General features: G+C 37.1%; 1 protein-coding gene and 1 pseudogene across 4 annotated transcripts in view; both read left to right on the top strand.

Moving 5' to 3' along the window:
- The window catches only part of TRPC4AP (transient receptor potential cation channel subfamily C member 4 associated protein), a 76,299-nt gene that overhangs the window by 6,578 nt on the left and 43,692 nt on the right, over window positions 1-26,029 (top strand). For 3 of the 4 annotated variants that reach the window (XM_012754764.2, XM_012754763.2, XM_012754766.3), the window contains exons 2-4: window positions 15,430-15,558; window positions 17,733-17,849; window positions 24,926-24,983. In XM_012754764.2, the coding sequence (XP_012610218.2) occupies window positions 15,430-15,558; window positions 17,733-17,849; window positions 24,926-24,983 (304 nt within the window). The remainder of the gene's footprint in view (window positions 1-15,429; window positions 15,559-17,732; window positions 17,850-24,925; window positions 24,984-26,029) is intronic. The other variant, XM_076011054.1, reaches the window with a different exon arrangement.
- LOC142876888 (eIF5-mimic protein 2-like) lies at window positions 1,876-15,428 on the top strand (annotated as a pseudogene).

The raw sequence follows: 26,029 nt of genomic DNA, 5'->3' as shown, positions 1-26,029 counted from the left end.
ACCTTCTCAGTTTATTGACCATCATTTGAACATCCCTTTTGTGAATTGCCTGTTTAAATCTTTCGCACATTGTTTCATGTTTTTTTTTTTTTTTTTTTTTTGAGTGGAAGTTCTTTTTTAAAATTCTTTGTTTTCTGGCCATGAGCCCTTGGTAGTCATGTTTTGGAAATATTTTCTCGCATTTTGTGGCATGCCTTTTTAATCTTTAAAAAGATCTTTTGATGAACAGAAGGATTTACTTTGAATACAATTCATTGTATCATTATTTTCTTTTATGGTTAATGCTTTTTGTATCCTGTTTAAGAATCTTTGCCTACTCTGAGGTCATGAAGATATTCTTTGTATCTCCTAAAAGCTTTATTGATTTACTTTTTACATTTAGATGTACATTGTACTTGAAATTGATTTTTGGGTATGCTGTGAGGTTTTCCATATAGATATACAGTTTGACCCATTGTTTATTGAAATCCCCCAACAGTCATAACCTTTGTTATAAGTCTTCTATCTATATATGTGGGAGTCTGTTTCATGTCTGTATTGTTACTGTGGTCTATTTATACTGGTGCTAATATTGTCTTATTTTCTTTAACTTTATAGGTGTTGATTTTGACTAAAGTATATGGAATACAAGTATGTTTTCCTACTTAATTATAGTCAAGATTGCCTTGGCTGTTTTTGGCCCTTTGCCATTTCCATATATAGTACATTTTATAATTAGCTTGTACGTTTTTATAACAGAATTTTGATTGGGATTGCTTTTAGTCTACTAAACTCAATACATTCCTTTTCTCTCCCTCTCCCCATCCCCTCCCTTTGTTCCTGTTTGGTTATTCCTTAATTTTTCTTGATAATATTTTGTGGTTTTCTTTGTAACAGTCTTATATAACTGTTAAATTTATTCCTTGGCATTTGACTTTTTTTTATGGTATTGTAAGTAGCGTTTTTAAAACTTTTAAAATCAGAGCTGTGATTTAAAAGTAAGATTGATTTTTTTAAAATATTGCTCTTGTATTAATATATTACGCTTATATTTTAATAATTTACTTTTAGATTCTTTTGAATTATATATGTGTACAATCATCTAAATTTATCTGCAAATAAAGTTTTTATTTTATCCTTTCCAATCTTTTGTCTTTTATTTATCTTGCCTTACTTTGAAGCTTGAGACTTCCAGTATGATGAATAGAAGTAGCGTGTTCTTAATCTAAGAGGGAAAAAGGCTTAAACATTTTACCATTAAGTATGATGTTTGCAGTAGATCTTCTGCAGATACTATTATTAGAAATTCACTTGTTGTTGTTTCTTTGTTTGTTTTTTTGAGACAGAGTCTCACTCTGTTGCCCAGGCTAGAGTGCCGTGGCATCAGCCTAGCTCTCAGCAATCTCAAACTCCTGGGCTAAAGTGATCCTCCTGCCTTAGCCTCCCAGGTAGCTGGGGCTACAGGCATGTGCCACCATGCCCAGCTATTTTTTTTCTATATATTTTTGTCCAGCTAATTCCTTTCTATTTTTAGTAGAGACAGGGTCTCACTCTTGCTCAGGTTGGTCTTAAACTCCTGATCTTGAGTGATCCTCCCACCTTGGTCTCCTAGAGTGCTAGGATTACAGGTGTGAGGCACTGTGCCTGGCCAGAAATTCACTTTTTTTATGAGTTTACCCTGAGTGGATGTTGAATTATATCAAAATGCTTCTTCTTGGCCGGGCGCTGTGGCTCACGCCTGTAATCCTAGCTCTTGGGAGGCCGAGGCGGGCGGATTGCTCAAGGTCAGGAGTTCAAAACCAGCCTGAGCAAGAGCAAGACCCCGTCTCTACTATAAACAGAAAGAAATTAATTGGCCAACTGATATATATATAAAAAAAATTAGCCGGGCATGGTGGCGCATGCCTGTAGTCCCAGCTACCTGGGAGGCTGAGGCAGAAGGATCACTCGAGCCCAGGAGTTTGAGGTTGCTGTGAGCTAGGCTGACGCCATGGCACTCACTCTAGCCTGGACAACAAAGTGAGACTCTGTCTCAAAAAAAAAAAAAAAATGCTTCTTCTGTGTCAATTGAAATGTTCATATAATTATTCTCCTTTATATTATTAATATGAATAGCATTGAATAAAATTTTAAAATATTAAGCCAACTTTTAATTTCTCATACACATTTTCATCCTTTTTATAAATTGCTAAATTTGGCCTACAGTTTTTCTTTTGACACATTTTGGTATCAAGTTTATAATGGTCACTAAGAATGGCTTCAATTGTACCCTCTGAGCTTTGATATGTAGTGTTTTTATTATTTCAGAATCTTTTTGAATATTCACTTTCATTTCTTCTTTGGCCCATGAATTTTCTTAGAAGTATATTTCTTCATTGCCAAAGATGGGGATTTTATAGTTGTCTTTCTGTTAACAGATTTTAAGTTAACTGCACTGCATTGGAAAACATAGTCTATATTTCAGTTCGTTTAAATGTGTTGACATTTACGCTGTGAGCTAGCAATTATTCGTTTTGTTAATGCTCTCTGTGTGCTTGTAAAGAATGAGTAGAGAGTAGTTATTAGATATAGTGCTGTAGGTGTGTCAATTTTGCTTAATTGTGTTAAAGTATTCTATATTCTTACTAAATTTTTATTTGTGTATGTTGGTTTTATAAGAGATGTATAAAAATCTCCCCATATGATTATGGATTTCCTTATTTCTCCTTTTAGTCTAGTCAGTTTTTGCTTTGTATAGGTTGAAGCTTTTATTAGATACATTCAAATTTAGAACTGTTAAATTAATCCAGGTTGACATTTTTATCCTTGTAAAATACCTATCTCTGGTAATGCTTTTTGCTTTGCTCTTGCTTATTTTAATATAGTTATACTACCTTTCTTTCAGTATATGTTTACATCGTATATTATTTCCCATTCTTTTAGCCTTTCTGTAACTGTTTCTTTGGCAGGCAGTATAACAAACTTTGTTTTTAATTGAATCATTTAGCACATTTACATTTAATATAATAACTAAAGTTTTGGGTTTAACTATATTTGCTTAATACAGCATTTGCTTTTTAAATGTCCTGTGCTGTGTTCCTTTTTTCTCTTCTTTTCTTTTTTTAAATATATTTTTGACAGCTTTATTAAAGCATAATTTACATATGATAAAACTTACCCATTGTAAGTATATAATTCAGTGATTTTTAGCAAATTTATGAAGTTATGCAACCATCACCACAATCCACTTTGAGAACATTTCTATCACCCTAAAAGTTCACTTATGTTCATTATTTATTTTCATTTTTAATGATAGCTTTATTGAGATATTCATATACTGTGTAAGTCACCCATTTAAAGGTATAAGTCAGTGGTTTTTACTGTATCCACAAAGTTTGCAGCTATCACCATGATCAGTTTTAGAGCATTTTATTGCCACCAAAATGAACTTTATGCTCCCTCCAATTCCCCTCTTCCCCTGGCCCTTGCCAGCCAGTAATCTTTCTGTCTCTATGAATTTGCTATTCTTGACATCTCATCTTAATAAAATCGAACAATATGTGGCCTTTTGAGAGTGATTTCTTTGATTTGGCATAATGATCTCAAAATTTATCCATGTTGTAGTATCAGTACTACATGATTCCTTTTTCTTGCTGAATAATATTCCACTGTGAGGATGTACTGTATTTTATTTACCCATTCATCAGTTGGACATTTGAATTGTTTTGCTTTTTGATTATTATGATTAATGAACATTTGTGTACAAGTTTTTTGTGAAGATATGTTTTCAGTTCTGTTTCACCTAGGAATAGAATTGCTGGGTCACATGGTAACTCTGTGTTTAACTTTTGAGGACCTGCCAAACTGTTATCCAGAGTGGTTTCATCATTTTACATTCCTACCGGCAAGTGTATGAGAGTTCCAATTTCTCCACACCCTCACCAACATTTATTATTTTCTTTTTGATTATGCCATCATAGAAGGTATGAAGTAGTATCTCATTGTGGATTTGATTTGTATTTCACTGATGACTAATAGTGTTGAGCATCTTTTCATGTGCTTACTGGTCATGTGTATATCTTCTTTGGAAAAATGTCTATTCAAAGACTTTGCCCATTTTTTTTTTTGAGACAGAGTCTCATTCTGTTGCCTGGGCTAGAGTGCCGTGTCAGCCTAGCTCACAGCAACCTAAACTCCTGGGTTCAAGCAATCCTTCTGCCTCAGCAGCTGGGACTATAGGCATGCACCACCATGCCCGGCTAATTTTTCTCTATATATTTTTAGTTGTCCAGCTAATTTCTTTCTATTTTTAGTAGAGATGGGGTCTTGCTCTTGCTCTTGCTCAAGCTGGTCTTGAACTCCTGAGCTGGTCTTGAACTCAAACAATCCACCCACCTCGGCCTCCCAAGTGTGCTAGGATTACAGGCGTGAGCCACCGTGTCCAGCCAACTTTGCCCATTCTTTAAATCACTAACTCAGTTTTTAAAATAGATGGTTTATTCAGCATATCTTAATCTAAGTAATCTAATTTGGGGGCATAGAGTTGTTCATAGTATTCTTTTATCATCCTTTTAATGTCTGTGGGATTAGTAATAGTGACTGACCCCTCTTACATTTCAGATATTAATAATTTGTTTCTTTTTTCCTGATTAGTTTGGTTAGAGTTTATCAATTTTATTCATCTTTTTAAAGGACCAGGTTTTGTTTTTATTAATTTTTTTCTATTGATTTCCTGTTTTCAATTTCAGTGATTTCTGCTCTCATTTTTATTATTTTTTTCTTCTGCTTGCTTGAGGCTGTAATTGCTTTTCTTTCTCTAGTTTCCTGAAGTGGAAGCTTAGATTATTGACTGTAGGTTTTATTTTCTAATATATGCATTCCAATGCTGTAAACTTCAGCACTACTTTTGGCTACATCCCACAAACTTAAACAAGTTCTATTTTCATTTAGTTAAAAATATTGTATTTTAAAATTTCTCTTAGACTTCTTTGATCCATGTTATTTAGAAATGGGTTGTTTAATCTCCGACGATGATTATTGGGATTTCCAACTATCTTTCTGTTATTAATAGTTTCTAGCCTAATTCCAGTATGGTCTGAGAACATACTTTGTATAATTTCTATTTTTTTAAACTTGCTGAAGTATACTTTATGGTCCAGAATGTGTCTATCTTGGTGAAGTGTTCCATGTGAGTTTGAGAATAATGTGTATTAGCTGTTATTGGATGAAGTATTCTGTAAATGTCAATTAGAGCCAATTGACTGATGGTGATATTCAGGTCAACTATATTCTTACTGGTTTTCTGCCTGAGATAGGGGTGTTGAGGTTCAACTATACTAGTAGATTTGTTAGTTTCTCCTGGCAGTTCTTTTAGGCAGTTTTTGCCTGATATATTCTGACATGCTGCTGTTAGGTACATAAATGTTAAGTATTGTTAAGTCTTGGAGAATTGACCCCTTTTGTCATTATGAAATGACCCTCTTTACCCAGATAATTTTTTTTATGAAGTCTGTTTTTTCTGAAATTAATAACTACTCTAGCTTCCTTTTTTTTAGTGTTAGCGTGGTTTATCTTTCTCCATCCCTTTACTTTTAACCTATCTTTATATTTAAAGTGGGTTTCTTAGGGACAACATATCATTGGATCTTGTTTTTTTATCCACTCTAGTAGTCTCTATCTTTTGATTGTTATGTTTAGACCATGCATAAACATTTATAGTGATTATTTATGTAGTGGGTTAATATATACCATATATGTACCTGTTTTCTATTTGTTACACTTGTTTTTTTATCTTCTTCCTCTTTTTCTGCTTTTTCTGGATATAATTGAGCATGTTATGTGATTCCATTATCTCTCTTCTCTTAGTGTATCAGTTATACTTATTTTTAAAACATTTTTAGTGATTGCCCTAGAATTTGCAGTATACACTTACAATGAATCTAAGTCCACTTTTTTTTTTTTTTTTTTGAGACCCGCCTCAGCCTCCCAAAGTGCTAGGATTACAGACGTGAGCCACCACGCCCGGCTAAGTCCACTTTTAATGACACTGCTGCTTTGTGGATGGTACAAGATAGTATTCTTCCTTCCTACCACTGAAAACATTGCTATCACTCATGTCACATATCCAAATGCTATTATCATCTAATGCATTGTTACTATTATTTGTTTGAACAATTATTAAATTCATTCAGAATAAAAAAGTAATTTTTATTTTACATTCATTTATTCCTTTTTCAGTATTCTTTATGTATGTCCAAGTTTCCAGCCTATGTCATTTTCCTTCTCACTGAAGAACTACTTTTTTTTTTTTCTAGATTTAGAGACGGGCTCTGATTGTCCTCAGGCTATGTTCAGGCTGGTGCCGAACCCTTGAAGTAGCAGCTATCTGCCTGCCTTGGCCTCCCAGAAAGCTAGGACGACAGGCATGAGCCACTGCGCCCAGCCTTTTTTCTTTTTTTTTTGAGACAGAGTCTCACTTTGTTGCCCAGGCTAGATTGAGTGCCGTGGTGTCAGCCTAGCTCACAGCAACCTCAATCTCCTGGGCTCAAGCAATACTACTGCCTCAGCCTCCTGAGTAGCTGGAACTACAGGCATGTGCCACCATGCCCGGCTAATTTTTTGTATATATAGTTTTAGTTGGTCAATTAATTTCTTTCTATTTTTAGTAGAGATAGGGTCTCTTGCTCAGGCTGAGTTCGAACTCCTGGCCTCGAGCAATCCTCCCGCCTCGGCCTCCCAGAGTGCTAGGATTACAGGCATCAGCCACCGGGCCCTGCCTGAAGAACTACTTTTAATGTCTCCTATAAGGCAGGTCTGCTGGTGAAAATTCCCTCAGTTTTTGTTTGTCTAAGAAAATCTTCATTTTTCCTTCACTTTTGAAGGATAATTTCATGGGATTAAGAATTCTAGGTTGGTGGGTTTTTTTTTCCCCTCCCAATTCTTTAAACATTTCACTTTACTCTCCTTATTTGCATGGCTTCTGATAAGAAGCCCAATGTAAATCATATCCTACTTCCACTATAGGTAAGGGTTCTTTTCTGCCCTAGGCTTCTTTTTTATTATTTTTTTAATTAAATTTTTTAGAGACACTTCAGGCTACAGTGCAGTGGCACAATCATAGCTCACTGCAGCCTCGAACTCCCGGGTTCAAGTGATCCTCTGGCCTCAGCCTCCTGAGTAGCTGGGACTACAGCTGTGTACCAGTATGTCTGGCTAATTGTTTTTTTTTTTTTTTTTTTTTGAGACAGAGTCTCACTTTGTTGCCCAGGCTAGAGTGAGTGCCGTGGCGTCAGCCTGGCTCACAGCAACCTCAATCTCCGGGGCTCAGGGATCCTACTGCCTCAGCCTCCCGAGTAGCTGGGACTACAGGCATGCGCCACCATGCCCGGCTAATTTTTTGTATATATATTTTTAGTTGGTCAATTAATTTATTTCTATTTTTGGTAGAGACGGGGTCTCGCTCAGGCTGGTTTCGAACTCCTGACCTTGAGCAATCCGCCCGCCTCGGCCTCCCAAAGTGCTAGGATTACAGGCGTGAGCCACCGCGCCCGGCCTGGCTAATTGTTTTTTATTTTTGTTTTTAGAGAGTGGGTCTCACTATGTTGCCCAGATTGGTCTCGAGCTTCTGATCTCAGGTGGTCCTCCAGCCTTGATCTTCCAAAGTGCTGGCATTACAAGCATGAGCAACCATGCTAGGCCCCTCTGGTTTCTTTCAAGATTTCTCTTTATCTTTTTTTTTTTTTAAACAAACAAACCTTGAATATGATATGCTTTACATGTAGTAGATTTTTGCTTTTGAGGTTTAAAAAAATTTTATCCTTCTTGGTGTTCTCTGAGCTTCCTAGATTTATGAATTGTTGTCTGTCATTAATTTTGGAAAATTCTCAACCATTATTATTTCAAATATTTCTTCTCCTTTCTCTCTTTTTCTAGTATTTTGGTTACACATATGTTACACCTTTTATAATTGTCCTATAGTTCTTGGATATTCTGTTTTTGTTTTTTCTTTTTCCTCTTTCAGTTTGGGAAGTTTCTTTTGGCATATCTTCAAGCTCACTGATTATTTCTTTGGTCATGTCCAGTATACTGATGAGCCCATCAAAGGCATTCTTTGTTTCTATTATAGGGTTTTTGATATCCGGCCTGTTGCCTGTTTTTAAATTGGGTTATTTGTCTTTTTATTGTTGAGTTGATGAGTTTTTTATGTATTCTGGACATTAGATCTTATCGGATAGATGATTTACAAATATTTTTTCCTGTTCTGTCGGTTGTGTTTTCCCTTTCTTGATATAGCCCTTTAAAGCAGAGAGGTTTTGTGTTCTTGTCACAGATGTATACTACTGCAGTTGTTACCACATTGGAGATTTCTGGCTCTTTTCTCTTTACCTTAAATTCGGATGTCTTTTATGAATAATCAAAGGTAGTAAAAGCCAATGCTATCAGGCTAATGTTTTAAAACCTGAAAAAGAGAGGTTTGGTCCTACTTAGTTTCAAGACTGATTCAAGGCTTGACTGAAATTGGTACTGATTTGGAAGCAGTAGCTAAGTTTCTTGATGCTTCTGGAGCAAAACTTGATTACTGATGATATGCAGAACCACTCTTTGACATTCTGGTGGCTGGTGACATGCTGGCCCCAGGTAATACACTAGCAGATGACATAATGGGTGCAGATGTCTGTGTGTTCACAGCACAAGACTTAGAGAGTATGCAAGCATTTGCTCAAGATTTTAAGTTAATCAGGTGCTACAGATACCCCGAGAAAGGTTTTGAAGATGAAGTAAAAAAGCTACTGCTGTTCTTAAAGGGTTTTTCAGAGTTGGAAAGGAAGAAGCTGATTATGTTGACCGTTATTCTTCTGGCTTAAGGAACACTTAATACATTCATCCATTCTTAATAACCTTTATAATAAGAATTTGGTTAAAGAAGGGATTTTACCAGCTTTTGCTATAAAGCTCTTTAAATCATGAATCAATGAAAAAAGATAATGCAGTAGCTGCAAGTCTTCAGAAAGTCAACCTGGATAACAGACTGATGAAATTTTTTTCCTGCCAATAAGCAAGGCATTGAACACTTGACAAAGTATTTTACTGAGGCATGCTTGAAAGAGGTTTCAGAGTATGTTTGGAATCAGCAAACTGAAACTGTAGGAACTTGTAGGGAGCTTCAAGAACAGATGTCCCATGCTGATCCATTTATGGATATAATTTTGTATGTCAAGGAGGAGATGGCAAGAAAAATTCCAGAACTGGTTGTCATTGGAATAGTCTGGTCAAATGTAATGAGCACCATGGAGTGGAACAAAAAAGGGAGCTTGTAGCAGAGCAAGCCATCAAGCACTTGAAGCAATACAGCCCTCTACTTGCTGCCTTTACTACTCAGGGTCAGTCTGAGCTGACTCTGTTACTGTAGATTTAGGAGTATTGCTATGACTACATTCATTTTATGAAAGCCTTCCAGAAAATAGCGCTATTTTATAAAGCTAAAGTCCTGAGCGAAGAGCCCATTCTGAAGTGGTGTAAAGATGTACGTGTTGCCAAGGGGAAAAGTGTCATCCTTCAGGAAATGAAAAAGTTTGAAGAGTGGCTCAAAAATGCTGAAGAAGAATCTGAGTCTGAAGCCGAAGAAGGTGACTGAATTTTGAAAATACAACCCCAGTAAAGCAAACAGTAGTTGTAGATAAAAATGTCATGTCTCATGTCCTGGTTCTTACCTCTTTCTACCTCCATATATCATGCATGATATTAGGGCTTTCATGGCAAATTTTTAACTTTTTCTGTGGTTATAGGAATTGCTAGATTTGGTTTCTAAAACTGTTTTAAGTAGCTACAGGAGCTATACATTTGAATCTAAGGGTTGTATTAGTCTTTTCAATTGTCTTCTACCTCCTGTATTTTCTACTGTAATAATGTATTTTAAGACCTTCCACAATGAGCACTTTATTCCTTGAGTTTTCTATAAACAGTTTTCAAGGTATGATTTGGCTAAAAATAACTTGTTATAAAAATTACATTTGCAAAACTAAACTGTAAAAGTACCCAAAGTCTCAAGGGACAATGATTTGTGTGATAATTTGGTATACTCAGAGCCCTACTCATCAATGCAAATCTCATATACAATAATTCATTAACATGTGTCTGGACTATTGCTTGCATGTTAACATTTTCTTGCATTTTTAACCCTAGCTATCCTTAAGCTCAATTGTTTGCTCTCTGATTTTTATCCTTAGGGAAGCCATGGAGAACAAATTTGAAAAGTTTGGGAAATAATATGGGACCGACGTGGTGGGAAGGAAGAAAGTTGAGCTTTTTCCCATTGAGAAACTTCTACATTGAGCTTGTGTCTTCCCAGGCAAAACAAATGGCTTTTCTTTTCATACAAACATTTTCAAATGTGCCCTAGAAAAATCTCGTCATTTAAAGTATTTATAGCCTCAAAATACACTTAGATTGATAGGAAAGAACTCATAAAGAAGTTGGAGTAAAGAAAATGACTAATGTACTAAACCCAGGAAAAATCATTGAACATGGGAATTTAGACATAACTAGATTTCCTGTTGGCTGAGAGTATTGGTTGTAAAGAATGAAGTTCAGTGATAATTGTATATTCCCACTTGTCATCTTGGACTAGCTTCATTCTCTTAACATATTCAGTGATGACTCAAGCACCTGGCTATTAACATACCCTAGTTGCCATTTTTTAATTGCCATGAGTCAAATATTTCTTATATACAATTACTTTTTTTTTTTTTTTGAGACAGAGTCTCACTCTGTTGCCTGGGCTAGAGTGCCGTGGTGTCAGCATAGCTCATAGCAACCTCAAATTCCTGGGCTCAAGCAATCTTTCTGCCTCAGCCTACCCAGTAGCTAGGACTACAGGCATGTGCCACCATGCCCGGCTAATTTTTTCTATATATTTTTAGTTGGCCAATTAATTTCTTTCTATTTTTTTTAAGCAGAAGACAGGTGTCTCACTCTTGCTCAGGCTGGTTTCAAACTCCTGACCTTGAATGATCCTCCCGCCTCAGCCTCCCTGAGTGCTAGGATTACAGGTGTGAGCCACCACGCATGGCCTGATCCATTTATTTTAATGGCCGCCTTTTGGTTTTCATCTTTCTTTTCTTTCTACTACCCATCTATGTATGTAGTCATTAGGGGAAAAAAATGTAGCCACATTTTTGGATGGAAAGACTTTGTGTTAAAAGTGAACATTTTGAAGGTTTTTTTAATTAGTGAGAGAAACTAGCCTGGAATAATGCCACAAAAAACTGAGTGGAAATTGCCCCTTCTGAAGGTGCCATTTTTATGAGCCAAGACTTTGGTGTTTAAAAGTTCATCTTGAGGGAATAATGTGTAGTATAATTTGAAATAAAGGCATAGTAACCTTAGAGTGTTATAAGTGATAACATTGTGAATGGGGTGAATTTATTCAATGAATAACTTTGATAAAGTTTTCATGCATACGCAAAAACTTAAACCCACAAAAGTTATAAACTTTGATGAAGTCCAATTTATCTGTTTTTTCTGTGGTTGTTTGTATTTTAGGTGTTATAACTAAGAAAATATTGCCTAATCTAAGGCAGTGAAATTTGCACCTTTATTTTCTTCTGAGAGTTTTATTGTTTTAGCTCTTACATTTAGGCTTTTGATCTATTTTGTGTTTTTGTTGTTGTTGTTGTTGTTGTTTTGAGGCAGAGTCTCACTCTGTTGCCCAGGCTAGAGTGCCGTGACATCAGCCTAGCTCACAGCAACCTCAAACTCCTGGGCTCAAGTGATCCTTTTGCCTCAGCCTCCCGAGTAGCTGAGACTACAGGCATGCGCCACCATGCCCGGATAATTTTTTCTATATATTTTTAGTTGTCCAGCTAATTTCTTTCTATTTTTAAGTGGAGACGGAGTCTCGCTCTTGCTCAGAGCTGGTTTTGAACTCCTGACCTTGAGCAGTCCACCCACCTTGGCCTCCCAGAGTGCTAGGATTACAGGCATGAGACACAGCACCTGACCTTATTTTATGTTAGTTTTTATATATGGTGTGAGAAAGTCCATCTTCATTCTTTTGTTTATAGATATCCAGTTGTCCTAGTGATATTTGGTAAAAAGACCATTCTTTTTCTCATTGAATAGTCTTGACACACTTATCAAAAAATCAGCATGTAAGGGTTTTTCGAATCTCAGTGCTATTCCATTGGTCTAGATGTCTGTCCTTATGTTAGCACCATGCAGTCTTACTGTATGTAGCCTTGTAATAAGTTTAGAAATTAGGAAGCATGATTCCTTCAACTTCGTTCTTTTCTAAAATTGTTTTGGCTCTTCTGGGTCCTTCCATTCCATAAGAATTTTAAGATTAGCTTGTCAATTTTGCAGTGAAGCCAGCTGGTATTTCTGTAGGAATCACATTGAATTAATGTGGAGAGTATTGTCATTTTAGCAATATTAAGTCTTCTCATCATCATAAGATGTTTTTCCATTTTTTTAGGCCTCCTTTAATTTCTTTCAATGGTGATTTGTAGTTTCTTTGTATAAGTTGTGTACTCCTTCATTAAATTTATTCCTAAGTATTCTTTTTGATGCTATTACAAATGGACCGACCGACCTACCTACCTTACTCCCTCCCTCCTCTGGAATGGAATTGCATTTTTATTTTTATTTTATTTTATTTTATTTTATATTTTATTTTATATTTTATTTTATTTTAGAGACAGAGTCTCACTTTGTTGCCCAGGCTACAGTGAGTGCCATGGCATCAGCCTAGCTCACAGCAACCTCAAACTCCTGGGCTTGAGGAATCCTACTGCCTCAGCCTCCTAAGTAGCTGGGACTACAGACATGCACCACCATGCCCAGCTAATTTTTTCTATGTATATCTTAGTTGGCCAATAAATTTCTTTCTATTTATAGTAAAGATGGAGTCTCGCTCTTGCTGGTTTTGAACTCCTGACCTCAAGCAATCCTCCTGTCTTGGCCTCCCAGAGTGCTAGGATTTATAGGCGCGAGCCACCGTGCCCAGCCTGGAATTGCATTTTTAAATTGTTTATTACAAGTGGATAGAAATAATAGCTGAATTTTGTATATTGATCTTTGTATCCTGAAACCTTGCTGAACTTATTAGCTCCAATAGTTTTTCTTGTGCTGTGGATTCCTTAGGGTTTTCTGTATGCAAGATCATGTCATCTGCAAATAGAGATAATTTTACTTCTTCCTTTCCCATCTGAGTGCCTTGTCTTTTACTTGCCTAATTGCCCAAGTTGGAATTTCTAGCACAGTGTCAAATAGAATTAGTGAGTGTGGGCATCCTTGTTTTTTTCCCAATCTTAGTCTTTCGCTATTAAGTAGGATGTTAACTATGTATGGACTTTTTGTAAATGTCTTTTAACATATTGAAGAATTACTTTTATTCCTTGTTTAGTGGGCTCTTTCATGAAAAGAGTGATTTTTGTCACGTTTTCTTTTGCATCTATTGATGTATCATGTGGGTTTTGTCCTGTAGTCTATTAATATGTTGTATTACATTGATTTTCATATGTTGGACCCTCCTTGCATTCCTGGGATAAATCTTGCTTGATCATGGGATATAATCCTTTTTATATGTTGGCTGGATTTAGTTTGGTAGTGTTTTGCTGAGGATTTTTGCATCTATATTCACAGGTGATATTGATCTGTAGTTTTCCTGTGATGTATTTGTCTGGAATTGGTATCAGGGTAATTAATACTGGCCTCATAGAATGAGTTGGGCAATGTTCCCTTCTATTTTATGGAAAAGTCTGAAGTATTGGTGTTAATTCATCTTTAACAGTTTGGTAGAATATACCACTGAAACCATCTATCTGAACTTGGACTTTTCTCTGTGGGTTTTGCTATTTTTAATCACTACAGGTTGAGTATCCCTTATCTGAAATGCTTGGAACTAGAAGTGTTTCAGATCTTGGAATATTTGCATTATATTTATCTGTTGAGAATCCCAAATCCAGAAATCAAAGTCCAAAATGCTCCAGTGAGTATTTCCTTTGAGCATCGTGTCAGTACTCAAAAAGTTTCTGATTTTACAATGTTTTGGATTTTGGATTTGGGATGTTCAACCTGTAATTTGAATCATATAAGTTGGTCATTGGTAGCTAAAGGTTTGTCGGTTTCGTTGATCTTTTTAAAGAACCTTGATTTTATTTGGTTTTATTGATTTTTCTCTATTATTTTTCTGTTCTTTATTTCATTTATTTCTGCTACAATCTTTTTTACTTCCTTTCTTGTGCTCGCTTTGGGTTTAGTTTACTCCTTTTTTCCTAGTTTTTCAAAGGTGGATGTTTAGATTATTGAATTATGATATCTCTTATTCGTATTGGTGTTTACAGCTATAAATTTCTCTGTAAGCACTACTTTTGCTGGCTCCTATAACCATGTTTGTTTTCTTTTTTGCCTTTCAAGGAAAGGAAAGATGTTTTTCCATTGTTTTTGAGCTTGCTTGAACAATATGAAATTGCTGATACTCAGTCATTTTTGATCTACAGAAGTGGTAATTTCCTATGTTTCACCCTAATATGAATCATTCTCCCAAACATTTCATTCCCTCCCATTACTGCCTGTATTATCTTTAGTTTTACAATCTGAGTAAACAAGCTCAAAAAGGATAATGGGACTTCTCCATTATCATAGGACTGATATGTGTCAGGATAGAACTAAAACGTTATAAGACCTGCTTGTCCTGCACTAACAGTTCCAAGGAGCTTTTGATCTGGTTGAGGGATAAATGCACATGAAAATATTTCACATCTGGCCCCTGATAATGGTATGTCCCAAAGTGTTAGTGAAAACTGTCATAACTGATTAGTGTTCCTGTCATTGTGTTATTGCTGTTGTTCATGCCTTCAAACATTTACTTAGTCCCTGCTCTGTGCCAGGTAGTCTTGTGAGTGAGTTGAGAGTGGTGGGGAAAGAAGAGAAAGAGAAGGAGGGGAAAACAGGCACACAGCCTGGTACATACTCTGAAGTAGTTTGTGGTCCAGAGGAGGAAGGGGACAAATGAACCATTAATTGTGATACAATAGGATAAATTATACAGTAGATAAAGCCCTAAGGGAGAGGCATCTAATCACTTAGAAAGGAGAATAAGTAAGGCCAAAGAAGATTTATGGTGGTTTGGTTTGCATCTTGAAGAAGGAACATTTTGGGTAGAAGACAGGGAACAGAACATGTTAAGGGAAGAACTTGTACAGAGAGGCATAGGAGAGAACAGATGCATTTAGAACCTAGAGTATGCATTGGGAAAGAGATGAGGCTGGAAATGAAAGTAGGTAGGAGATTATGAAGTGTATTTTATCCCAAGGCAAGGATTGGGGAGCTTTTAAAGATTTCTGAAAAGAGGCTTTTGAATTGTTTGTCCTAGGTGGGTTTGGAAGTCAGCTGCTCTCTTTTGCCATATCTACTAGTAGTTCTTTCCTCACCAGTAAAATGTTCCTGTTTTTTGTTGTTGTTGATTAACAGTTCACTGAGACTTTTTTGGCGGAGAGGGACAAACAATGCAAATGGAGTGGAATTCCTCAATTGCTCCTTAAGCTGTATGCCACCAGCCACCTCCATAGTGACTTCGTTGAGTGCCAAAACATCCTCAAGGTAACTCTTAGCAGGGAGGGACTGTATTCAGGGCCTCTGGGTGACAAATGCTGTCTGCTTTTTATTTTCCCTCTGTCTTCTTTTTTAAAATAGTTTGTTTTTATTGTGTGAGCTGTAGAAAATTTGAGTTCAGAAAAAGTGCAAAGAAAATAAAAATCACCTATAATTCCACCATCCAGAGATAATCACCACTGGATTCCCTGTGCATATCCTTTGGGCTTTATTCATGCTTATTTTGTGGCAATGCTTGCTTAATTAATTTGGGAGGTCAACACTGTGTTCTAGAGTTGGGATGATATTCTTTTGAAACAGAATTTAAAAGATCCCATATTACTGAAGGCTCATGGAAAGGGCCTTCTGGTTGTTGAAAATTATCACTAACATAAGAAGATTGAAGGGGCTAAGTTTGATAGTTGGGAGATGGATGGAAAACAATGCAAAGACATTACAGGAGTGTGTATCAGAGTCACCTGGAGGGTTTGTTAAAGCACAGAGTGCTGGGCCTCACCCTAAAATTTCTAATTCAGTAGATGTGGAGTTACCTTATCTAAACTTTAGCTTGGGGCTGGCCCCAAATTTGAATATAGAGCCAACAGCTCTAGCTGCAGTTAAAACCCATGTAAGTTATATTTGATCATAATGAAACTAAATGACATAGTGTTATTCAGAGGTGAGGTTTTGATTATGTCACATAGTAAGTTATTGTAAAATATAATAGAGGCCGGGCGCTGTGGCTCACGCCTGTAATCCTAGCTCTTGGGAGGCCGAGGTGGGCGGATTGCTCAAGGTCAGGAGTTCAAAACCAGCCTGAGCAAGAGCGAGACCCCGTCTCTACTATAAACAGAAAGAAATTAATTGGCCAACTGATATATATATAAAAAAAATTAGCCGGGCATGGTGGCGCATGCCTGTAGTCCCAGCTACTCGGGAGGCTGAGGCAGAAGGATCACTCGAGCCCAGGAGTTTGAGGTTGCTGTGAGCTAGGCTGACGCCACAGCACTCACTCTAGCCTGGACAACAAAGTGAGACTCTGTCTCAAAAAAAAAAAATATAATAGAAACTAAACAAGCTTACTCTTTACTTTTAAAACATATTCTTAATCTTCTCACAGTCTGAGTGATAGAAATTATAGCTTTTATAGTTCTTTAAGAATGTTTTGCAAAACATTCCACATTATTTGATTCCTGCAGAATTTCTGAGATATGAGATTGAGGTGAGATTAAGGGCGAGGGAAGTTAATTGGAAATTTTCGAGTCCTTGCTATGTGATCATTATTTCTTTATTCATTCAACAAATACTTACTTGAACCTTACCACATTCTGGGTTTTTCTGTAAGAATTTTTTTCTCTTAGCCTTGTTCCACATGAATGAGGGATTCTATGGCCCCCAAAATCTGAGAACTGCTACTCTGTGTCTACCATATCAAATACCTGCAGTATCTAGGGACCTGTGGGGAATACATAGAATATGTCCCAGTCTTATCTTTAAGGAGCATTTAGTGTAGGGAAGAAATAACATAGGTTTGTGAATAGGTACAAAGTAAAAGTGCTAAATGCCACAAATGAGTTTTAAATTGCTTTGGGAGTTTAGAACATCAGATTGTTTCTGGCTGGGGGTTCCTGCAGCAGGTGATATTTGAGCAGTGATTTGGTTGTTGCTGCAGAGCCAGTCACCGTAAAACCTAGTAGCTTGAAGTAACAAGCACCATTTATCTCTCACAATTCTTGGTTGATTAAGTGGTTGTTCTGCTTCATGTGGTGTTGGGTGGGGTACTGAGATATTTGGAATGTCCAAAATGGCCTCGCTCACATCCCTGGCAAGTTGGTGCTGGCCATCAGGTGGAGATCAGCGAAGGGTATCAGTCTTGCCCTCTTCCCTGTGGCTTCCCCACGTGGCTATGTTGAACTTCTCACAGCATGACAGTTGGGTTCCAAAGTGGCAAAAGCTAAAAGGAGGCTTATGTTGGAAGTGGCATAGTGTCACTTCTGCCATGTTCTGTTAGTTGAAGCAAGTCACATCAGCCTAAGTTCAGCATGGAAAAGGGCTCTGCAGGGGCCTGAATACTAGGAAGTGTGGTTCACTGGGGGGTTATCTTTGTGCTCAAACTGGTATTTTAGTGTGTGGTCTGTGTTGATTACTTATATGGAATGTCTCTATGTACCTTTTTAAACTAGGAAATTTCTCCTCTTCTCTCCATGGAGGCTATGGCATTTGTTACTGAAGACAGGAAACTTACCCAAGAAACCACTTATCCAAATACTTATATTTTTGACTTGTTTGGAGGTGTTGATGTAAGTAGCTACTTATTATTACTACTACTATTACTACTACTTTATGGTTTGAGAATGTAACTCTTAAAATGGGAAACAGGAAGTATTTGAGAATTTATAGTAGACATTTCAGATTTTAACTTTTAGAAGCTCCGTGGCATTCACCTGTTTTGAAGCAGCTTAGTTTTTACTTTAGAAGAATTAATTTATTTGAATCGATAATATATCCACATTGTTTTAAAGATACAAAGTGAAAAGTGTCTCCCCCAATTTCCCACTGATCCCTCCTCAGAAGCAATTGTGATTATTAGTTTCTTTGTGTCCTTCTAAAGATATTCTTTGGGAATATGAATGTGTGTGCATGTGTGTGTAAATATCCCCCACCACCTTAGTTTATTTTCTCCCCACGTAGAGTGGCATACTGGATACACAGGTATGCTCTTCTGTGCACCTTGCTTTTTTCATGTAACTCTTGAGTTTGAGGATAGTATCATTTCAGTACATGTAAATTTGCCTCATTTTAAATAGCTAAATACTATTCCCTGTATAATTGTACCATAATTTATTCACCTATGCCTCAGCTAATGGGCTTTTAGAGTTTTTCTACACCTTTTCTCTTAGAGACAAGATTGCAATAAAGATCTGGTATATACATTTATATACATATGAGTATATACGTTTGGAACAAAAGTATATGTGTTTTTTAATGCTTATAAATCTGCAGTTTACATAGCTAAGAGGTTTTGTCAACTTACCTCCCCAGTAACAAAGTATGAGTGTTTGTTTATCTACACACTGTCACCAGCATACTATCTGTCCATATTTTTATGGACTTGGTACTTGAAGTATAACCTTTTCACAGAAAAGTACACCAATAATTACCACAAAATAAGTTCACTTTTGTCACTACCACCCAAATCAAGAATTAGAATATTACCAGCACCCAGAAGCCCCCTTCACCAGTATATTTTATTTACTAAGCAGATGTGAGAAAAATGGTATTTCTTTGATAGTTTTTTTTTGAGATATGGCTCACATACCATAAAATTCACCCAGTTAAAGCATATAGTTCAGTAGTTCTTAGTGTATTCACAAATATATGCAACCATCATCACAGTCAATTATTGCTCCCAAAAAGAAACTCCATATGTTTTAACTATCACTCCCATACTTCTCCCACCTCCCAGTCCCCCCCATCTCCCACTCTAGGCAACCACTAGTTTGCTATTTGACTCTTCCTTCCCGTTGACTGTTTCCATGAGGGGTTATGGGAAATCTACATTCGTAGGTAAAAATCTCCCAGCTTTTCAGTAGGCATGGGCCAAATGAATATGTCTGGGGGGCCAGGTGTAAGCCATAGCTTGGTATTCAGGGAGTTTACATTTATTCATTGACATAATCCATCTACCATTTGAAGTGAATTTATTTTAACTGTACTATTCTGTGCAGTTATGCATCTTACATCTTAGTTGGGCGATTGTGAACTCTTTGGAAATGCATTTGTGTCATATATTTCAAAGCTTTAAAGATCAGTAATCATTTTGCCTGTTGTTGCCATTTCTGTGATTCTCTCCTGACGATGTAAGTTAAAATGAGATAAAACTTTGTATACAAAGATCGTTAGTGTAGCATTATTTGTAATAACAAGTATCCACCAAGAGAAGGTAATAGTTATTCTATCCATTTGGTTGAGGTTTTTTGTTTTTTTTATTTGAGACAGAGTCTCACTCTGTTGCCAGGGCTAGAGTGCCCTGGTGTCAGCCTAGCTCACAGCAACCTCAAACTCCTAGGCTCAAGCAATCTTTCTGCCTCAGCCTCCTGAGTAGCTGGGACTATAGGCATTCGCCACCATGCCCGGCTAATTTTTTCTATATATTTTTAGTTGGCCAATTAATTTCTTGCTATTTTTAGTAGAGACGGTGTCTTGCTCTTGCTCAGGCTGGTTTCGAACTCCTGACCTTGAGCAATCTGCCCGCTTCGGCCTCCCCAGAGTGCTAGGATTACAGGTTGCTCGAGGTCAAGAGTTTGAAATCAGCCTGAGCAAGAGCAAGTCCCTGTCTCTACTAAAAATAGAAAGAAATCAATTGGCCAACTAATATATATAGAAAAAATTAGCTGGGCATGGTGGTGCATGCCTGTAGTCCCAGCTACTTGAGAGGCTGAGGCAGAAGGATTGCTTGAGCCCAGGAGTTTGAGGTTGCTGTGAGCTAGGCTGACGCCATGGCACTCACTCTAGCCTGAGCAACAAAACGAGACTCTGTCTCAAAAAAATATAAAAAATAAAATAATAATAATAATAACAACAACAACAACATGGGAAAATTCATGGTGGGAAAAAAGCAGGCTGTAAAACTGCATATGCTTTATAATAATTATTCCAACTTTTCTAGAGGATGATCTTAGGTCTTTATTACACAAAGGAGGCCTACATCCAGGCAGCTTTTCATTGTTACCCTAAATTATGTGACTTCTTTTTCTCTTGTTTAAGTACAGTTAACATTAAATACAGATGTGCAAAAAGCTGAGCCCAACTTTGAGAGTCTGTGGTACAGGGATAGTTGAGGATTTTTACTTTTAATCTGCTATTTCAAGCTAAAACAACACATGTTCTCCCATCTCTCTCAATTTAGAATGTTGATTTATAGTGTCATATTCATGCCAGGACCAATATTAAGAATGTGGATTTGCTTTCTAAAGATTTTTTGCTGGTTTGAGATGGCCAGAGGCATTCTCAGATCCTTCAGCAGAGCTGTCTAGCCTTGAGATTTGCCTGTTGTGCTTAAAAAAAAAAATACTATGGAATATTTTTTTCTTTCATTTAGCTTGAGGTATCTTGGACCTACTGCCTAAATATTGCCTATAGGAGCTAGAAGAGTTTTTTGTTTTCATTCTGAGATTGTTCCTAACTTGATGTAAACAATATTGAAGTAAAATATAAAGTACATATATATGTTGGAAGTCTTAAACATATGGGCTTAGTCATGTCCTCAGCACATAGATTACTTTAAAAGGCTTTAATATATTTAAGTAGAAATTAACTTTTTTGGAAAACAAAGGCCCTCATTATAAAAGTAAAAGTTGTTTGTTAGAGAAAATGTGAAAAACTGTCTTTGGACCTGTCACCAAAATTCAACCACTGTTAAGATTCTGGAGTATTCCTTTCCAATCATTTTTTTTTCTTGTTAACTTAGAATTTGTTTAACAGAATTTTAATGAATGCTTTATTGAAATATAATTTACATACCATAAAGGTAACTCTTTTAACCACACTTCAATATTTTTGTTGTTCAGTGATTACCAGAACATTTTCATCTTGCCAAAAAGAAATCCCATACCAATTAGCAGTCACTCCCCATTCTCCCTTCCCTCCAGCCCTGGCAATCACTAATCTGTTTTCTGTCTCTCTGGATTTGCCTATTGTGGTTATTTCATATCAACAAAATCATACACTATGTGGCTTTTTATGCCTGGTTTCTTAGCATGAGGTGGTGGTTGTTAGTCTTTTAAATAATAGCTTTATTGAAATATAATTCACATGTCATACAGGTCACGCATTGAAAGCATACAGTTTAGTGGGTTTTAGTATATTCAGAGTTATGCAACTATCACCACAGTTAATCTTAAAACATTTTCATTGCTTCAAAAAAGAAACACTGTATCTTTTAGTAGTCATTTCCTCCCAAGTCCCCCTTCCTTGGGCAACCATTAATCTACTTTCTATTTCTGTAGATTTACCTATTCTGGACATTCCATATAAATGGAGTCATATAATACATGGTCTTTTGTGACTGGCTGCTTTGCTTAACATAATGTTTTTAAGGTTAATCCATGTTGTAGCACGTATCAGTACTTCATTCCTTTCTTTTATTGAGACAGAGTCTCACTCTGTTGCCCGGGCTAGAGTGCCGTGGCGGCAGCCTAGCTCACAGCAACCTCAAATTCCTAGGCTCAAGCAATCCTTCTGCCTCAGCCTCCCGAGTAGCTGGGACTACAGGCATGCGCCACCATGCCCGGCTAATTTTTTTCTGTATCTTTTTAGTTGGCCAATTGATTTCTTTCTATTTTTAGTAGAGATGGGGTCTCGCTCTTGCTCAGTCTGGTTTCGAACTCCTGACCTTGAGCGATCCTCCCACCTTGGCCTCCCAGAAAGGTAGGATTACAGGCATGAGCCACCATGCCCGGCCCATAGCAGCAGCATTAATCACAGCAGTATTACTAATAACCTAAAGTGGAAACAATCCAAAATATGTTCATCAGTTGATGGACATTTGGATTGGCCAGGTGCAGTGGCTTGCCTTAATCCTAGCACTCTGGGAGGCTGAGGCAGGTGGATCGCTCAAGGTCAGGAGTTCGAAACTAGCCTGAGCAAGAGCGAGACCCCATCTCTACTAAAAATAGAAAGAAATTAATTGACCAACTAAAAAGATATAGAAAAGAATTAGCTAGGCATGGTGGCTCATGCCTGTAGTCCCAGCTACTCAGGAGGCTGAGGCAGCAGGATTGCTTGAGCCCAGGAGTTTGAGGTTACTGTGAGCTATGCTGACGCCACGGCACTCTAGCACAGGCAACCGAGTGAGACTCTGTCTCAAAAAAAATAAATAAATAAAAAATAATGCTGCTTTGAACATTGGGATACAAGTTTTTATGTGGATATATATTTTCATTTTCTATTTCAATTGTCTTTTTTTTTTTTTTAAAGAGACGTGGTCTCGCTATGTTGCCCAGGCTGGAGTGCAGTGGCTATTCACAGATGCGATCCCGCTACAGATCAGCACGGGAGTTTTGACTGCTCCATTTCTGACCTGGGCCAGTTCACCCTTCTTTAGGCAACCTGGTGGTCCCCTGCTCTCAAGAGGTCACCATATTGATGCTGAACTTAGTGCAGACACTTGATTGGCATAGTGCACTACAGCCCAGAACTCCTGGGCTCAAGTGATTCTCCTGAGTAGCTGAACTACAGGTGTGTGCCACCGTGTCTGGCTTCAATTATCTTTTAAAAAATTTTTCTTGGTATATACTTGGGAGTGGAGTTATTGGGTCATAGTGTAACTGGTAACCAGTTACTATGACCCAGTAATTCCATGTTTAACTTTTGAGGACCTACCTGACTGCTTTCCAAAGCAGCTGTACCATTTTATATATCTATGAGCAATTTATGAAGGTGCCAATTTCTCCACATCCTGGCTAGTAGTTATTATCTTTTCTATTATAGCCATCCTAGTGGATATGAAGAGGTATCTCATGATTTTTGCATTGCATTTCCCCAGTGGTTTATGGTGTTGACCATCTTTGTATGTGTTTATTGGCTTTTTGGGGAAATGCCTGTTCACTTGCTTTGCCTGTTTCTTGATTGGGTTATCTTTTTATTATTGAATTCTATTAGTTATTTCAGGCTACTGTTTCCTTATACATGATTTACAAATATTTTCTGCCATTCAGTGGCTGTCTTTTCATGCTCTTGATGGTGTCCTTTGTAGCACAGAAGTTTTAAATTTTGATGTTTAGTTTATCTAATTTTTTTCTCTTGTTGCTTGGGTTTTGGTGTATATCTAAGAAATCATTGCCTAATTCAAGGTCACAAAGATTGACCATGTGTTCTCCTAAGAGTTTTATAGTTTTATCTCTTATATTTAGATCTCTGATCCATTTGAGATCATTTTACCATATGAGGGTAGGGGTTCACTATCTTTCATTGCACGTGACTATCCAGTTGTCATAGCACCACCATTTATTGAAAACACTGCTTTCACCATTGAAGTGTGTCGGCACCCTTGTCAAAAATCAATTGACCATAGAAACATGGGTTTATTTCTGTACTAGAAGTTCAAGATTTTGGCTATTAAGCATCCCTTACATTTGCATATGAATTTCAGGATAAGTTTGTCATTTTCTGATAAGAGGCCACCTGGGATTTTGTAGTGCATTGAATCTGTAGGTCAATTTGGGGAGTATTGCCTTCTTACCAGTATTCTTCTGATCCACAAATCACAAGATATCTTTCCATTTTTTAAAGTTGCCTTTAATTGCTTTCAAAAATGTTTTGTTTTTATTGTACAAGTTTTATACTTGTTTTTAAATTATTTGTGTATTCATGAATTTTCCTACATTTCTTTCTGATTCTAATTTCATTCCATTGTGGACAGAGAACATACTTTGTATTATTTCAGCCTTTTTAAGTTTATTGAGGCTTGGTTAGTGGCTTGACATATAATCCATCCTGGAAAATGATCTATGTGCGCTTGAGTAGGGTGTGTTTTATGTTCTTGCTGCATGAGGTGTTCTACAGATGTCTGTTAGGTCTAGTTGGTTTATTGTACTCAAGTGTTCTATTTTTTTGTTCATCTGCCTACTTATCTATCCATTATTGAAAGCATGGTATAAAAGTGTCCAACTATTATTTTTGAATTGTCTATCCTTAAAGTTCTGTCAGCTTTTGCTTCATGTATTTTTGGGCGTTGTTGTTAGGTACATATATGTATATCTTCCTGATGGATTGACCTTTTCTTTTATCATTATAAATTGTCCTTTCTTTCGACAGAATGGATTTTAAATACATCCTTTTTAAAAACAGTTTAAGCAAAATTGTATGTTGTATTAAAAGCATGTAAAATAAAAAAATCTGTGCATATCACCCCCAATCGCTATAGAAATCAGTGTTAATAATTTGTGGTATATTTTCAGGACCTTTTTAATAAACTTACATTCATAAATGTTCTTTCAGCTAAAAAAGAAGAGTTGTAGTAGTAATAATGTTCTGTAGCTTTTCAAAAATTAAAGCCACATTGGATCCCAGAGATTACCTAATCTAACATACTTATTTTTAAAAATGAGAAATCTCAGTCCCAAGAAGGGGCATTGACTTGCCCAAGTTTACATGGTGGATAGGTGGCTGGGCTGGGACTAGAACATAGGTTTCCTGACATTTACTACAGTGTTTCTTCCATTGAACCTCACTGCCTCCCAGAACAACAGGGTCTTCCAATACTGTTACAGATATTTGGGCCATGAGTTGTCATGGCAAAGATTGTTTTATAAGTTATGCGTTGAATTTTGAAGACTTTGTCCTTTTTTTTGTTTTTTGTTTTTTGTTTTTATAGCTCCTTGTAGAAATACTTATGAGGCCTACAATCTCTATCCGGGGACAGAAACTGAAAAGTAAGTATACTTGTCAGCCACTGGTCCTTATGTCTCAGTCTACTGATATGGTGGCAGTCTCCAGAAGTGCTTTCTTCTCTCTCTTCCTAACTCTTGACGGTGAGGACATGCCTTACATTCAACTGCAAATTGTTCTCTCTATCTCTACTAAAGATCTCTCTTTATTCATTTTATACTGGGTAGAAATTCAGATCTGGTGGTTTAAAAGATAAAGCATGAAAACCATTGGACTAAAAGAATTGCGTCTTTTTTTTTTTTTTGAGACAGAGTATCACTCTGGTGCCCCAGGTAGAGTGCAATGGTGTCATCATAGCTCACTGCAACCTCAAACTCCTAGGATCAAGCAATCCTCCTGCCTCAGCCTCCCAAGTAGCTGGGACTACAGGTGCATGACATTGTGCCCAGCTGATTTTTCTATTTTTAGTAGAAACGGAGTCTCACTCTTGCTTAGGCTGGTCTCTAACTCCTGAGTTCAAGTGATTCTCCCATCTCAGCCTCCTAGAGTGCTAGGATTTACCGGCATGAGCCACTGCGCCTGGCCAGAATTTCATCTTTGTACTTTCTGATAGTCTTTTGCTCCAGCTTTTATGTTTTCTTTGGAAATTCTTCTCATAAATAGCTAGCTGAGAAAGTAAGGAATAACCTTTAAGATCACTTAGTTTGGAGTACAGTGGCTCTATCCATAGCTTACACTGCAGCCTCAAACTTCTGGGGTCAAACAGTCCTCCCACCTGATCCTCCCAAATAGCTAGGACTACAGGTGCATACCACCACACCCAGATAATTTTTAAATTTTTTGTAGGGACAGGGTCTCACTATGTTGCCCAGGCTAGTCTGAGACTCCTAGCCTCAAGCAATCCTCTTGTCTCGGCCTCTCAAAGTGCTGGGATTACAAGCATGAGCCATTGTGCCCAGCCTCAATATTTAATTTTTAAAAAACAGTGAGTGTGGCCAGGTGCGGTGGCTCACGCCTGTAATCCTAGCACTCTGGGAGGCCGAGGCGGGCGGATTGCTCGAGTTCAGGAGTTCAAAACCAGCCTAAGCAA

Source organism: Microcebus murinus, chromosome 16, assembly GCF_040939455.1.
Source record: "Microcebus murinus isolate Inina chromosome 16, M.murinus_Inina_mat1.0, whole genome shotgun sequence".
NCBI classification, from domain to species: domain Eukaryota; kingdom Metazoa; phylum Chordata; class Mammalia; order Primates; family Cheirogaleidae; genus Microcebus; species Microcebus murinus.
Note: the sequence above shows the minus strand (reverse complement) of the source record. Positions and strands in the feature narration are given on the sequence as shown.